This window comes from Prinia subflava, chromosome 2 (genome assembly GCF_021018805.1).
Source record: "Prinia subflava isolate CZ2003 ecotype Zambia chromosome 2, Cam_Psub_1.2, whole genome shotgun sequence".
In the NCBI taxonomy this organism is placed as follows: Eukaryota; Metazoa; Chordata; class Aves; order Passeriformes; family Cisticolidae; genus Prinia; species Prinia subflava.
The window spans coordinates 24,919,265-24,934,452 of NC_086248.1; the positions used below are offsets into that span (position 1 = coordinate 24,919,265).

General features: G+C 39.2%; 1 protein-coding gene across 4 annotated transcripts in view; it reads right to left on the bottom strand.

Moving 5' to 3' along the window:
- DST (dystonin) overlaps nt 1-15,188 on the bottom strand; it is a 293,083-nt gene that overhangs the window by 97,031 nt on the left and 180,864 nt on the right. For all 4 annotated transcript variants that reach the window (XM_063389398.1, XM_063389397.1, XM_063389401.1 and 1 more), the window contains 3 exons: nt 5,055-5,207; nt 2,012-2,245; nt 420-701 (listed from right to left, as the gene is read on the bottom strand). In XM_063389398.1, coding sequence (XP_063245468.1) covers nt 420-701; nt 2,012-2,245; nt 5,055-5,207 — 669 coding nt within the window. The remainder of the gene's footprint in view (nt 1-419; nt 702-2,011; nt 2,246-5,054; nt 5,208-15,188) is intronic.

Sequence of the window (15,188 nt, forward strand, 5' to 3'; positions counted from 1 at the left end):
AACTATTACTTGCAGCAATTTGCAATCAGTATTCACAGGGAATTAAAATGGGATGAATCATCTGTGTATAACCAAGATTTTTGAAAAAGTCACATAAAGGGTATGAATTTATGCTATTTTCTGCATTTTATTTCTCTGCATCAATTTCTCACTACAAAAAACAATAGACTCACCACAAAAATTCTTTACATTTACCTTGCAGAATGTGCCCTTTCTCTTATTTTGCAGGAAACAACTACAGTAACGGGAAAAAACTGACAAATGTGCAATACATTCTAACTACTGAAATTCCTACCACTGTGCATTTCTATCTTCCTAGTGCTTGCTCCAAAGCCTATGACAGACAGGATGAGATTGAGTTCACTTATGCTGAATAAGGAGTGATACACCTAAATGGTGAATAAACGCAGTAACAATACCTTGACTTTCTGATACTGCTGGTTCAGATTGTCATCTATGCTTTTTACTAGTCCATCCACCTCAGTTTCAATGTCTTGCTGCATTTCCAGCAGATTACCATTGACATCATCCTCCTCTCCTTCCAAAACTTTCACATCTCCTTCTTCAAAGTGTGTTCCATTCTGCTCTATCACTTGCTTGAATTTCCGTCCATGCTCCGCTTCTTTATCCACATTTGATAACCAATCCAAAAGATTTTCTATTGTATTTTTACTTTCTTCCAGCTGTTCTATGGCGGCAACCTACATTAAAATATCACAGTTTCAATTTAGAAATCTTCTTCAAAGATCACAAAATAGCAAATAAACAATTTGAAATACATTAACATCAAAGAAAAATCTTGATTAATTTAGAGGTTGCTGTTTATTTTATAAGTGAATAAACCAACAGTTTATAAGTTATCCAAATGAAATACGATATTAACCTCTCCACAGTTTATCAATATCTATTGGGTTTGGTTGGGCAGGTTTTGGAATCAGGAGGGCTGCAGGGGTGGCTTCTCGGAGAAGCTGCCAGAAGCTTCCTTCATGTCCAACAGCCCCAATGACAACCAGCTCCACATGGCACCACCACTTGCTAAGGCCAAGTCCATCAGCAATGGTGGTAGCAACTCTGGGATCACAGAGTAAAAGAAAAACAGCAGCCTAAAGAGAGGGGTGAAGATTTGTGAGAGGAACAGCTCTGCAGAGACCAAGGTCAGTGCAGAAGGAGGGGCAGGATGTGCTCCAGGTGTTGGAGCTGAGATTCCCCTGCAGCCCAAGGTACAGCCCATGGTGAGGCAGCTGTGCCCCTGCAGCCCACGGAGGGCCAGGGGATGCAGAGATCCACCTGCAGCCCTGGGAAAAACCCACTCCAGAGCAGATGGATGACCAAAGCAAGCTGTGACCCCATGGGAAGCCCACAGTTGAGAGCAGGTTTGTGGCACAACTTGTGACTACATGAGGTCATTCCACATACTGGAACACTGTGCCTGAAGGACTGCACCCCATGGAAGGGACCACACTGGAGTCATTTGGAAGGACTCACATTGGAGAAGTTCATGAAGGACTGTCTCCTGTATGAGGGACCCCACAGGAGCACAGGGAGAATGTGAGGAGTCCTCCCCTTGAGGAGGAAGGAGCGGCAGAGAAAATGTGTGATGAATTGGCCACAACCCACATTCCCTATCCCCCTGGCACCAGTGGTAGGAATGAGGGAGAGAACCCCAGAGCTGAGTTCAGGAACAAGGGAGAGGTGGAGGGAAGATATAGTTAAGATTTAGTTTTTATTTATCATTATCCTATTCTAATTTGATTGGTAATAAAAATAATTTCCCCAAGTTAAGCCTGTTCTTCCCATGACAGCAACTGTGAGTGATGTCTCCCTGCCCTTATCTCAACCCACAAGGCTTTCACTAAATATTCTCTCCCCTGTCCAGCTGAGGAAGGAAGTGATGGAATGGCTTTTTGGCATCCAGACAACGTCAATCCACCACATGACACTAAGTTGCACGACTAATACCATGAGGCATGAAAAGGGTTTGAATAAAGGTATGAAATTGTTGCCTAAAGACCTTTTCTGTTTCCTGCTTAATTGCTGTTGTCATGGCTTTATCCAGTTCTTTCTTGGACTCTTCTGCCTTCTGGCTAAGGAGCAAACACTTTGTCTTAGCTTCATTTAGTTTCTGTTCCAGGATACTCTTGTCTTCTTGTGACAACTTTTCTCCGTTCTCTTTCAAGAAGGTTTCAGTATTTTTCACAATTTCTGCCAGTGTCTGGGCACTTGTCCTCATGTCTTTTTGTATCTCCTTTTGATAAAAAAGAAAGAGAATTGGAGGAAGCAAAATATTAATGAGATCTATCCAATTATCCTTATTGGAACTATCTCTCTTCTAGGGGTAAGCATCACACTGATCCTTCCTAGCTGCACATGATTGAAGACAATTATTAAAATCAAAGACATCAACATCTGACAATGTGGTTGCAGCTCAATCTGTCTTTTATAACTTTTTTTTTAATTGAGAATCTGTTTGCTTACAGTCCTATTCAGACTGAGGCCACTTTCTGCCCTTTGTTTAACAGTTCCAATATTGCATTTCCATATATATACAGAACATATATCTTAATTTTTTCGAAATCAAGACTTAAGTAAATCTGCTACACTGCAGTTAGTAAAGTGAGTCTCCTGTCTCCTGACAAATTCTAGTCCATCACTATCCTAACAGAAAGCTGCTGAAAAAAAGCTGACTGAATAGAAGTCAGAAGACTGTAATCATTCTTCCTGGGTGAAAGTTTTCCTGTATTTCTTGGGTTTGTTCAGGCCAGAAATGGCATGCAATTTTTTTTTCTTCTATTGTAATAAATCATAACATTTCAGTCTCTCAAGAATGTTTATTTCCATTGAATTTCACAGAAGACAGATCTTTAATTTTAATTTACTCAAAGCATTTTTCCTAGTCTGCCTCTTAATTTTCTGAGAGGAGCTTTAATTGTAATGATTACACTGTTGAATACTTTCCCCCAGCTACTGAAACAATGACATTTTTCACCTTTTTAAGGAGTGTAACTGTCTTGGATATGCAAGACAAAACATTTGATCCTCATTCTAGACTACAGATTTTGCAGAAATTATAGAATATATAGCAGCCAGAACTGCAGCTCATTTTAACACTTAGGAAGTGCATTAAAAAGATTTTCCTGGGGACCCTGTATCATCAAAAAAAGCCTTTGCTGTGACCAGATCTCCATGCTCCCTTTCAAACAGTGCACTGAGGATGAAAGCTCTGACTTGATCAAAAAAGACTTTTTAACCCCCATTCCCTCCTAAAACACACTTTTTGAATGATGATTCCAAGAAATCAGTCATAAAACAACAACTACTCTGCTAGGCAGTCACAAACAGCTGATGGAAAAAAAATTGAGACACATGCTGTATCAGTTCTTCACTCCCCATGAGTACCACATTTAGGCCATAAATCTTTAAGACAGGTAAGAGATATTAAAAACTACTCCAGGTGTGTCTGTATGACTGACTGACTATAAGAACAATTTTGACAAACTAGATGCATTACTTTAAGGATAAGTCAAGCAAGGCAAGATGAATAAGGAAATTTCTCCTTTTACAGAGAGTTGGAGCTCTACAGTACAGTACACAAGTACTAGGTGGAGGAAGAAGAGAAGTACCAAATCCTTCAGTCCCTTAACTATCATAAACTCAATATCTATCAGGACAGAGTAAAAGCTTATAGATGACTGGATACAGCTGAAGAGCAAGGAAAAAAACCAAATTGAAAGGGGTTTGCTACATAAGTGTTGGGGGTTAGATTTGGTTTTTTTTTCTTCTCACAGAATTTCTTCCCATAAGTTTCCAAGAAGCCTTAATGACTACTTAGTCAGAACAAAAAGGGGTACTTGAGGGATATGGCAGCACGAAGCTACACCTATTGTTTCTGAGTCCCTGGGAGTGTCCCTCAGAGGGGAGAGATGATGAGCTTTGGGAAAGGCAAAAAGACAGATCTGGGGGAGGGGAGGGCACTCTTGCTCTCAGCGCCGAGGAGGACGGTCAGGCTGCCCTCTGCCTCTGCCTCGTCCTGGGAAATCTATCGTTATCTGTTCGTGTACCCGGGAATCCTGAACTCGCTTTCTCCAGCCTCTCCCCCCACCGCCGCTGCTTCTTCGGACCTTTGAGGCTCTCCTGCTACTCTGTAGCCCTGCACTGCCCAGCCCTGCCGGGACACCCCTGCTGCTCCAGCTGCCAGCACAGAGCTCCTCATCTCATCCACCAGCCCGGGACTTTTCCTTCCTTCCAGTTCGGCCTCTCGGAGCCCTGCAGGGGCGCCGAGATCAAACTGCTCTGGGCTTTTGTAAAAGAAAGCCCTCAAGGTTCTTGATTCTGTTTATTATTGATGCTGTAGTTGTTGTTTGTTTGTCGTTTTGTCATATATATTAGTAAAGAACTGTTATTCCTACCCCATACCTCTTCCTGAAAGCTCCTTTAAATTTTTTTAATCGGAATAATTTGGAGGGAGGGGATTTGAATTCTCCATCTCTAGGGAGGTCCTGCCCCTTCCTAGCAGATATCTGTCTTTCAAACCAAGACAATAAGGACACCAGAGTGCAAGAAACATTAACAAGAACCAGAATTCAAAACACAACAAGACTGAAGCAATGGAAAGCCTCAGGCAAGAGAAAATGTTGCAGCAAAATTTTTCAAAGTACTCTGAACAGGAATAAACACTTCCTGATACCAGTTAGAAAGCTGGCTAAATTATTTTAGGATAATAAACATACATGATTTTATCACATTCAACAGGAACAATCTTACACAAATATATTAAAAAAAAATCATGCTTGTTTCAAGAGTGCTTCTTGAAGTGTGTAGCACATACTCCCTATTCTAGTGTCTCCTCATTTGGAAGTTTCTCCCACTGGCACATACTGGAGTATATTCACAGGCAGCAGTTTAAATGCATGCCACTAAGCCTTTGCTTTTGGTAGGTCAAACAAATCTATTTTATTCTCCTCTCACATGACAAGCCTTGTTAGTCAACAAAAGAGTCGAGTCACTCTCCTGTGCGCCCAGGCTTCTTTAACTTCCATGACTGGAATTGTGCATACCTCCTGTTTGGTCTGGTATTGTTCCAGCTCAGCCTTGCTGTCTCCAATAACAAGAGACTGTCGCTGCCCGATGAGTCGATTTTCAGTCTGTGTAAGCAAATCACAGATTTCCTGCAGTTTCTCTTTGCATTCCTGCTGCCGCTCAGCCACGTCCTAGATCAGAGCCAAGTACAATTGAACGATAAGACAAAAAATCCTCACTTCAGGAATGAACGCTCTAATAGATATCAGAAACCTTTGAAAATCAATATTGCAAAGCAGTAACTTTAAAAAGTATGCTGTAAACATGATAGCAGTGGTACAAAGAGCAAGATGAACATACAGAAGTTATGGATAAACCTCAAATATGTTGTAAGTAAAAGAGACCATGTTTGATGGAATTGCCCAATAGAAGTCTGGCCATGCACATATGTGAAGGATGAAATCTCCAAACAACAGGAGTGAAAATCCAGTCTCTTAACCACTTGAAACCTGTGATAAACACTATTAATTCTGAAAAAAAAGGACATCAAAACAGAGGTTAGTTGTGAATGTGAGTTAGCTCTTTTTGGTATGCATAACATGTTACCTGAATAGAAACTGTGGACTTTTTAAGCAGTAGAGAAGAACAAAACATGCAAGCTCATTATTGCTACAAAGTCCTAGAAACCTTATCCATGCCTTTCCTGTACTCAATTTTATACTTCTTTCACAAAATATAGTAGAAAGAAATGTTCTTGGAATGGCAAAATAATACTAAGTCTTCAGAATACTAAAGCACTTTTAATTACACATAAACCAAGGGCTTAGGTGGTGATTCTGAGTCCTAACAGTGCTGCTGTGAGAGAAGGTGCTGTTAAGCTGCAGTATCTTATCAGCCTCCTTCGACTCTACAAAGGCTGCTCGCACTTGCCAGCTGCAGCTGTGCCTGCTGAAGTCACCTGACCAACTTGACTCACATTTTCCCAGTGCCCACACCTAGAACTGCAAGTCTTGGTCAGTTTACTCATTGTTTGTCCCTCTAACCCATCTCAGTAAAAAAACAATCCATGGTACACAGATTTTAACAAATCTGGTTCTTGGATTATGAAGATCTAGAGAAAAGATCTCATAAGCAGATGACCTGGCAAATTAAAGGGAAAGAAAATCTTCAGCAAGACCAGAGTGTTATGCAATGATGCAATAGCAAACTCAATGATCTATATAGCTCAGATCAATTACTGATATAGCTGCTGAAGAAACAACACTTGAGAGAAACCTCAAGTAAACTTCTCATTGCGAGAAAGAGCAGACTTGGGTCTGTTCTTAATTTAATATGCTGTTTCTGTGAGTATGCCAAGACAAAAATGATAATTCACCAAATTTCATCAATATCATCTTTGTAGAATTATGAAGGTATCTGTAGTAAAAAGGGAAAAGATAGAAATACACTCAATATTGCATGGTGGCATTAAAATTCCTCATCCATACACAGGAACATTCGGCACACATTTACACAGAAAGGCAAACCTTCTGATCACCCAGCTCTTGCACTGCCTGTAACTGAGTCTCTAAACTTTCCACTTGAGAAGTTATTGCTTCCTGTGCTTCCTGAAAAGATTTCTGGGTGGTGTTTAAGAGCCTCAGCAGCTGTTTGCTCTGATTAGGAGAAAGATCTTCGGCATGTTCAGAAATGAAGAACTGAACATCAAATGCAGTGGACTCCAGTTGCATTTTTTTACAGCTGAGCTCTCCAGCACTGTTCTGTAAATAAAGTGAAGGGAATTACTAGCAACAAAGAAAAATTAGGTACAAATAAATCACAAGTATCCTCACCATCTCTTCTTCACTTCTATTCCAAAATGCTTTTGGTAGAAAATTTAGTCATGGAAAATCAAAACTCAGAATCATACTGACACATTCAGGTATGACATTAGAACTTGGGCATGGTTTGCCTCAGGACAGCTTGTGTCCAAGTAATAAAAAATGTGATCTTGTACATCTCTATTTCTTTGCTCTCTCATGGATGTCTGAAAACTGACTGACCTTAAACTCTAAAAGATTTATGGCAGGTTAGATGTAACATTTCTAGGTTCTAGGTCTGAAGACACAGAAATTTTAAAATATATACTTGAAAACATTCCTATTCTTAACTCCATAGCAACAATGTCACCATTTCTAGCAATGTGGCAAATTCTGCTACATACTGTGGAGCCCCCTACGACCATATCCATTCTCTGGAACTCTATTTAAGCACAGTAAAACAACTAAAATATTTATTATTTTTCATACATATAGAAGTACATGAACTTTACTAAAAATTTGATCTGCTTTGTTTCCCATTACTCATTTTATGGAGTGTGTAATGAAGACACCTTTTTTTCCCCCATCTTGTCTTCTCACATATAATTGATTTAGAAGACAATGAAACTTCAGTAAAGATTCTGAACCCAATGAATAAAAATCCAAATTTAATCACTGAAATATCTGTATTATAAATTAAATTTTTAAAAGGCTCAGATTTATTGCAACAAATGTAAGTAGAACCAATAGCTTTCTCAGTAATCCTAACTCTATGAAACTTTTTTTGCAAGTGAAAAAGCAAATTAACAAGATTTTATTACTGGATTATCAAATGGTTGTCTTCTTAAGTAATTACTTCCAGTCAACTCTTCTGGCAATAGAGGTTATTGAGAAAGAATTAAAAAAACCCTAGCTAATAATTAATAATAAGGAGCAACTTTTGCCAGAAGCATTAACACCTGCCATAAAGAGCACTTACTTTAAATAGCTGTAAACTCCTCTTCATCTCTTCTGTATCATTAGTATTCATAGTGAAGTCATTCATGATTTTATTGTTCTCTGTGATCCAGTCTGAAAATCTCTGCAGCTGGTTTAAAAGTTGCTGGTGTAACCCTGCAAGCTTAGACTAGAAAGGGAAGTTGTATATTTATTTATGCTCCTGGGTCTAGTCACATTTTCTCTCATATTAAATTGAATCGTGCATGTATCTTAGTATAAAGATAAAATAAAGAAAAGCCAAATTCCTTTATTTTAGTCTTATTACCTTGAAGAAAATCAAGGTAAAAACTTACACTGATAAAAACATACCATTTCCAAGTCAACAGTGCAGACTATTTGTTTTGCTCGTTTTGAAGATCTATCACAGACCACCAAAAATGCTTCCTGCAAAGAGTCATGGCTTATCTTTAGCTCTTTAAGTTTCTCTTCTGGAATATCCCTGTTATAAGACTTTAAGAATTCTTCTGCCAACTTCATGTCCTTTTTTAGTATAATTGCAAAGGTAGCCAGGCCTGATTCAAATGTCTACGAAGAGAATATATAAAAAATGCATTGTTACTAGGAAAAACGTTTAAATCTGAATTGCTTTAATTACATTTTAAATCTCCCTTTTTAAACCTAGGGGCTATTTCTAGCACCCATCCTTGAAATACAAGCACAAAGAACACTTTACTTACCTCTAGCTGTTCCAGTTCAGCTTTTAGTATTTCCAGGCTGTTACTAATGGGCTGCTGTTTATCTAGGTGGTTTTTCATATCTTGAAGCACTGCCAAATGTTCTTGCATTTTCTCCGTTAACTTTAAACATTGCTGTACTCCATCAAACTGAAAATTAGTTTTAAAAATAAGAAAAGATTTTCCAAACTGACTTGAAAATAAGCATAAAAGCCCTTGGGTTTATTATGATTTATTTTTAATTTATAATCAATTTTTTCAACCATTTTTCCCATTTGGCTGTTCACTCCAGCACTTGGAAATATCCACACAATTCCATTAACACAGGACACTGAGTACATATTCTTTTTACTTACCATGCTAGTGGGGGTGTCTCCCATGACTGCTTCTTTTGTTTTCAAAACAGGCTCAGTCAAGCCTTTGGACAGGCTCTCTGTCTTCCCATGCTCCTGATCACTTTTCCAAGCAGTGGTTGTGTTATCTGCCAATGTTTTCTCTTCATCAGTTTCTGATCCAAGCTCTGATTGTTCTGTCGAGGAAAGAGAATAAAGCCCATCTCCTTTGCCTTTACCCTCACGCTCTGTGGTAGTACCAGGAACCTGTGAGCTCATAAGCAAACCATTTATCAGCTCCTCTAACTTGCTTGTACCTTCATCTCCAAGTGAGATCTGAAAGATTTCCAGAAGTTCAGCAGTAGTAAGCTTGGGAACATGAGCTTTAATGTCTGTTTCACTCTTCCTTTTATCTGGATCAGCTGTCTTTTGCTTGCAGGATTCCTGCTTCAGAATATCATGAAGAAGATCAGGACTTCTGCAGTCAGGCCAAGGCAGTGAGGGAGCATCACTGCCCTTGTGCTCTGTGCACAGCGTGGTGACCATTAATGCAGTTCTAACAGCATTGCTTATTTGCTTCAGATTTGACCCACTAGACATTTCATTTGCAAGCTGGGTGCTTCTAACCATTTTAAGTAAATTTTGCATTAAAGTTCTGGTATCAGAGTAACTTACATGTTCACTTTCCTGCTTGCAGTAAACATGTCCCATTTTCAATTTCCTTTGTAATAAATTCTGTAAGTCTTCCATTAGTGTGTCAGACACATCTGCTGATTGTGAAACACCTTCCTTTACTTGAAAATCTTTGCAGGGTCCCATTTCTTTTTGCAATGACTCCATGGACATTTGGTTTTTTACACCATTTCCAAGGGAGGAAGTCTCACAGACCATGACATTTTCTCCCTTTGTGTTTTTCAGCATCTCATGTTCGTTCTGGGCACCGTAACTCAACTTAGTCCCTATGCTACTCAGAATTGCAGAAGAAACATCGGTGATATGGGTATGTCCCCCAGTAGGTAGCACTTCACTTCCATCCCCTAATTCTTTGGTATCCTCAATACTTCCTAAAGCATCTGGTTTTGTGGGGGAAATTTCACTAGCTTTGTTTTGTGGAATGTCTTTAAGAACATTGTCAGTATTTTGACAGTTAAGTCTCCCCATTTCTTTAGTTATGCTAATCTCCTTTGGTTTCACTGTATCAGGTGGGGGGAAACAGTAGGTGTTAAATTCACTTGAATGCATTTCTTCTGTATTTAGCAGAAAATTCTTTTCATTCAGTATGCCCTTCTCCCCTCTTTCCATGTCCTCAAAACAGAATTCAGTTTTATTGAGTTCTGAATGGCCACCTTCTTTTATGCATGTTGTATGTTGTTTTAAAGCAGCAGAATTGTTAACATTGCTCTTAAATTCATCTGATCTTGAACCTTGAATTTCAAGGAAAGCTTGATCAACATTTACTTTTTCTTTACTTGCAACAGGAGTTTCTCTAGCAGCTTTAATTACTGTTGCATCAAATATTTCCCCAAGGTTTTCCATTTGAATGGGACTATTACTTATCCCCACGACATCACATTCCTTGATAATATTTACTCTATTTTTATTTTCTGTAAGAATTTCAAAACCTCCTCCTATCTGACTATGCTTCCAACTGGTGACTGGATGTACTGGGTCCCTAACTGAACTATTATCACTTACATAAGGGGTATCTGTAAGGAAATAATTTTCCATTTGGGATGAACTTTCCTTTAGTTGTTCCATATAATTTAATACCTTTTCCTCTGCAAGTAGTGTCTCTCTCTGTCCACAATTTGAATCTAACACTCGCATGGTATTATTATCTTTATTCACGCTATCAGTAAAGCATTCTGAGAGAAGCAAATTTGTCCAGGTATTTTGGTCATCATCAGTGGCTTGCTGTAGGTAGGCTGTCCCACTGATTTCAGATTTCAGAGTTTCGTCAAGAAACTGAGAACCTGGAACCCTAAACTGTGTTTCATTATTCCCTTCACTCTTAGTGGACATCCATTTAGTGTCAAAGGTATTTTCAGACTGAATATGCTCCATAGTATCTTGTGGCATATGCTCACTTTTGACACAAGTCCCATATTCATCTGCTGTTTCCTGCTGCCTGTCTTCTTCACTGGTACATGAAAGACCAACACATCTTTCTTCAGAAACATTTGACATTGATTCACACATTACTGAAGACAGTTTTCCATTTTCATGGTTAGACTGGAATTGCAAAGTATATCCTGTCTTGTGGCCTAAAGAATAGCAGCAGTCATCAATATTCTGATTGTTTTCCTTGCTCCTTTCTACATCTTCTACAGAAATTAACAGCTGGTCACCCTTACTTATACGTTGATGATGTGAATAAGAAATATCCATTTCATCTTCACTGTCAGAATCAGTGTCAGAGTCATCATAAGTATCATAATCCTCCTCATAATCTTCCTCCTCCTGTGTACCTTCAGATTCCTCCTCACACAGGTCACCTTCTGCTTTCATTTCAACCTCCTCATTCCTGTCTTGTACATCTGCTTCATACATATTCCTTAAATAGCTCATGCCTCCTTCTTTTCTCCCTTCATTCTCACCAGTAACTGGTAACTCTTGCTCCTTCTCTCCAAAACTCCCTGTTCTTTCCCTTTCCTCAGGGATTTTTTCCATAGTTTTGGCATTTGCCGAAGCTATAGTTATGCTCTCAGGTTGCCCTTTCACATTTACATGAACATTCTCTCCAGCATTAGCTGCAAATTCTTGAAAAGAGCTGGTCTCTTCTGTTACGGTTATTCGACCACCTCTCTCCTCCAGAAAACCTAATGGAACTGATCTTCCAGCCAATTCTGGCTCTGGTGTACCATCATCCCCCAACTGCAAGGTATCAAACCCCTCATCACCTTGAGAAGTGTCAGAGGAATCATCATCATCATCATCATCATCCATTTGTGGAGTGTCATAGACATCACTGTCATCATCACCTCCCTGTGGTGTTTCATAGGCATCATCATCCAGCTGAGAGCTGTCCTCTTCAGAGGCTACCTCACCACATTCCTGCTGCAAGCAGTTACTCTCAAGCTGTGGGATGCCATCATCCCCCTCTCCTGATGAGTCAGAACTACTGTCACACGGCAATAGCTTGTGGAATGTAAGATCACTTTCTTCTCCTGTCAGCCTTTGTGCTATGCTGTTACTGTCCCCCAGAGGTGGTCCATTGTGTATGACCATATCACCACCCAATGAAAGCCTATGGTGCATGTCTGTGCTGTCTTCTAGACACAGCTTATTCCAAAAATCAGTACAATCCTCCAGGGATGGCCTTCCATGGATATAAAGACAGTCCTCTAGGGATGGACCTGCATATTCCTGGAGAAGTTGCGCACTGTATCTGTTGTCTTCAAACTTTACACCACACTGACTAACCAACTCTTCTGGAAGTCTATATTCAGTGTCTGCACTGATGGATGAACCAAGACTTCTCTGAAAATTATCATTCTTGCTGTTATCCAATACCCTTCTGCTACCTTCAGCTTGAAATATGTGAGGCCCTTCTTCCATGCACCCCTCCAGCTCCCTCCATGTTTTGTTATCTGACAAATCATTCACGTTTACAGAATTTTGTAATGTTTCAACATTCATGTTTTCATTATCCAGATGGTCTCCCACACAAATCTCTTCTTTTGCTGTTTGTGATAAAAGTCTTGAATTTGAGTCATTTGGAAGATATCCTTCAATGTTTTCTATATTTGTCTGCTGACTGTTATGTTCACAGATTTCTGTCCACTCAGAAACCTCAAAAAAGCCTCTGAGTTCATTTCTCTTCATGGGATTTTGAGTACTGCTTACTACATTTCTGAGTTCTGCAGGGACAGTTAACAGCATCTCCTGTGTATGTTCTGATTGCTCAGTACCAAGAGTATCGCAAACCTCTGGCCTGCACACATGGAGATCTTGTGAAGATACATAATTCCCAAAATCATCAAATTGATTACATTTCCAGTTACTACAATAATTCTCAGCACCTGAAAGATCACTCTGAATACTATCTGCTGACTTTAGCTGAATTCCTTTTGAGCTTAGGTATTTGTTACTGTACTCCATTTCTGCCACACCAGCATTGTACCCAGCTCTATCACCTTCCAACAACATACTGATGACTTCTTGCAGTTGTCCATCATATAACAGAAGTCTCTGTCCAGTGTTTGCATCCATATAACTATTTACCATCAGGTAAGACATGAATAGTTTCTTAGCTTGATCTAGATTATGACATACAGGGTCCTCTGTGCCAGAACCTTCATGTTCCCCCTCACAGTCATGAAATACAGATGGCAGAAATTCATAAGTTGATAACCATTTTGCAGCATTTTTACAAGGGGACTTGAATTCTTCTACATTGGGCATTTTATCTGGTAAAGTCACATTGGTCAAAACAGATACAGTATTACTGTCTATTATCCCTGATTCTGCAGCCTTGTCAAGACTGATTATTTCACAAGTTTCTGGAATGTAAAGTGCAGCTATTTTCTTTCTATCATTCAGTATTTTGAATGCCAGCTCATTTGTAATCATATCTTGGTGCAAAGAGGTGGATACGGGGAATATTTCACCAGTGTGAGGCCAAATTAGTCCCACAAAGCCTTTCTGTGCTTCTAATACCAGCAGAGCACTGGTAGATGATATTAGATTGCATTGCACAGCTTCATCAACAGTCAAGCGTTGTCCTGAATTTTGACAAAGAATTCCACCAGTCTGAACCTGATGTGTGAGGATCCCACAAGCAGTGTCCTGATCTATCATCCCTTGTCTCATGGCCTCTTCCACAGTCATTCGTTTCCCTGAGTCAGGGTCAATGATACCTCCAGACATTAACTGAGCACCCAGTAGCCTGAACATTGTTTCCTTGTCAATGAGCCCTTCATGGGCCGCCCTCAGAACAGTTACCCTCCTTCCACACTTCAACACAATTCTCCCCTTCTCTTGTGGTTTCACAGGTAGGAGTCTTAACCCTGTTGCTTCCTGTATTATGCTTCTATGAACCATCTGTTCAAGGGAAATTTTCTCGGCACAGCTGGGGTCTATGAGATCTTTACATGATTCTTGTCTTTCCAGGAGTTTTGAATATAATGTTGGAGGAATGAGATTCCTCTGGAAAGCATTCTGCAAAGACAGCTTTTCTCCAGTAGATGGCAAAATCAAATACCCACTTGAAAGCTGATTCTCAATAATTTTAACAGCCAGAGGTTCTGAAATCAGACCTTGCTCTAAAGCTGAAACAACTGGAATATTTGCTAATGATGATTCTGACATAAGTTTCTTTGCATTACTTAATTCTTGCAGCTGCAATAGAATCTGCTCATCAATTAAAGCATGGGCTTTAGCTTCTTCCAAATCATAACACACTCCTAATTCTGGAGAAATTATTCCAGAAAGAATTAGCTGATTCTCAAGCAACCTAATTCCAGTGTCATAGTCAAGAAAACCTCTTAAAATAGACTGATAGACTGAAAGGACTTCTCCAGTTGTTTGGTCAATGACACCAGCAATGACTTTATTCACCTAAAAGGGAATATAAAAGAAAAGCTATCATCATTTTTGGACTGTATTCTTAAAATTTGCTTTTGATTTTGAATGCATGAGAAGCATAAAAACACGTACTTACCAGGCCTGGAGGAATGTGGTGAATGTTAGCAGCTCAAATGCGCAAGTGATCTATGTCAGTCACTCAACAGCACACGATGTGATAAAAGATTTAAAACCAACATGCATCTGTGAATTGAAAACCTATGCTTTGCACATGTAAATAGGGTTAGTGAAAGACATAGGAGAAATGATTGCAGAAAGGGCAAATAGAACATATACCTGAAAGGCACATTTTCATGCTATAAATGTCTGTGAAAGGTTAGAATATTTGGAAACAGTATGTGATTCAACACAACCATGCTATTCATGTTTACAGCATACAGCATTTCTGTATATACACTCAACAGTATGGAATCAGATACTCTAGCACCAAATATTGCATTTAGTCTGCATGGAAAGCATGAAGTCAGTTTGGCAACATTATTTGAACTCATTACACAGACTCTGCCTCTATATGTATATGAGAATACTTGCTCCGTATTTAAGACTAATATCCATTAACAAATATATTCACAGGGTCTCAAAGCTAATTGTATTATGTCCTCCCGTTTTCATACCCAGAAAAAAATTAAGAAAAACTGAAAGTAGATAATTTCTAGGACAATTCTGAGTGATATATGGGAGAGATTAACGTTATTTTACGGTGTCATTTTTGCAGCAGAAACACAGACTTATCTAGCAGTCAAAGAATGGCTTTTAAGAGAAGAGTTAAGAGATGAATGGTT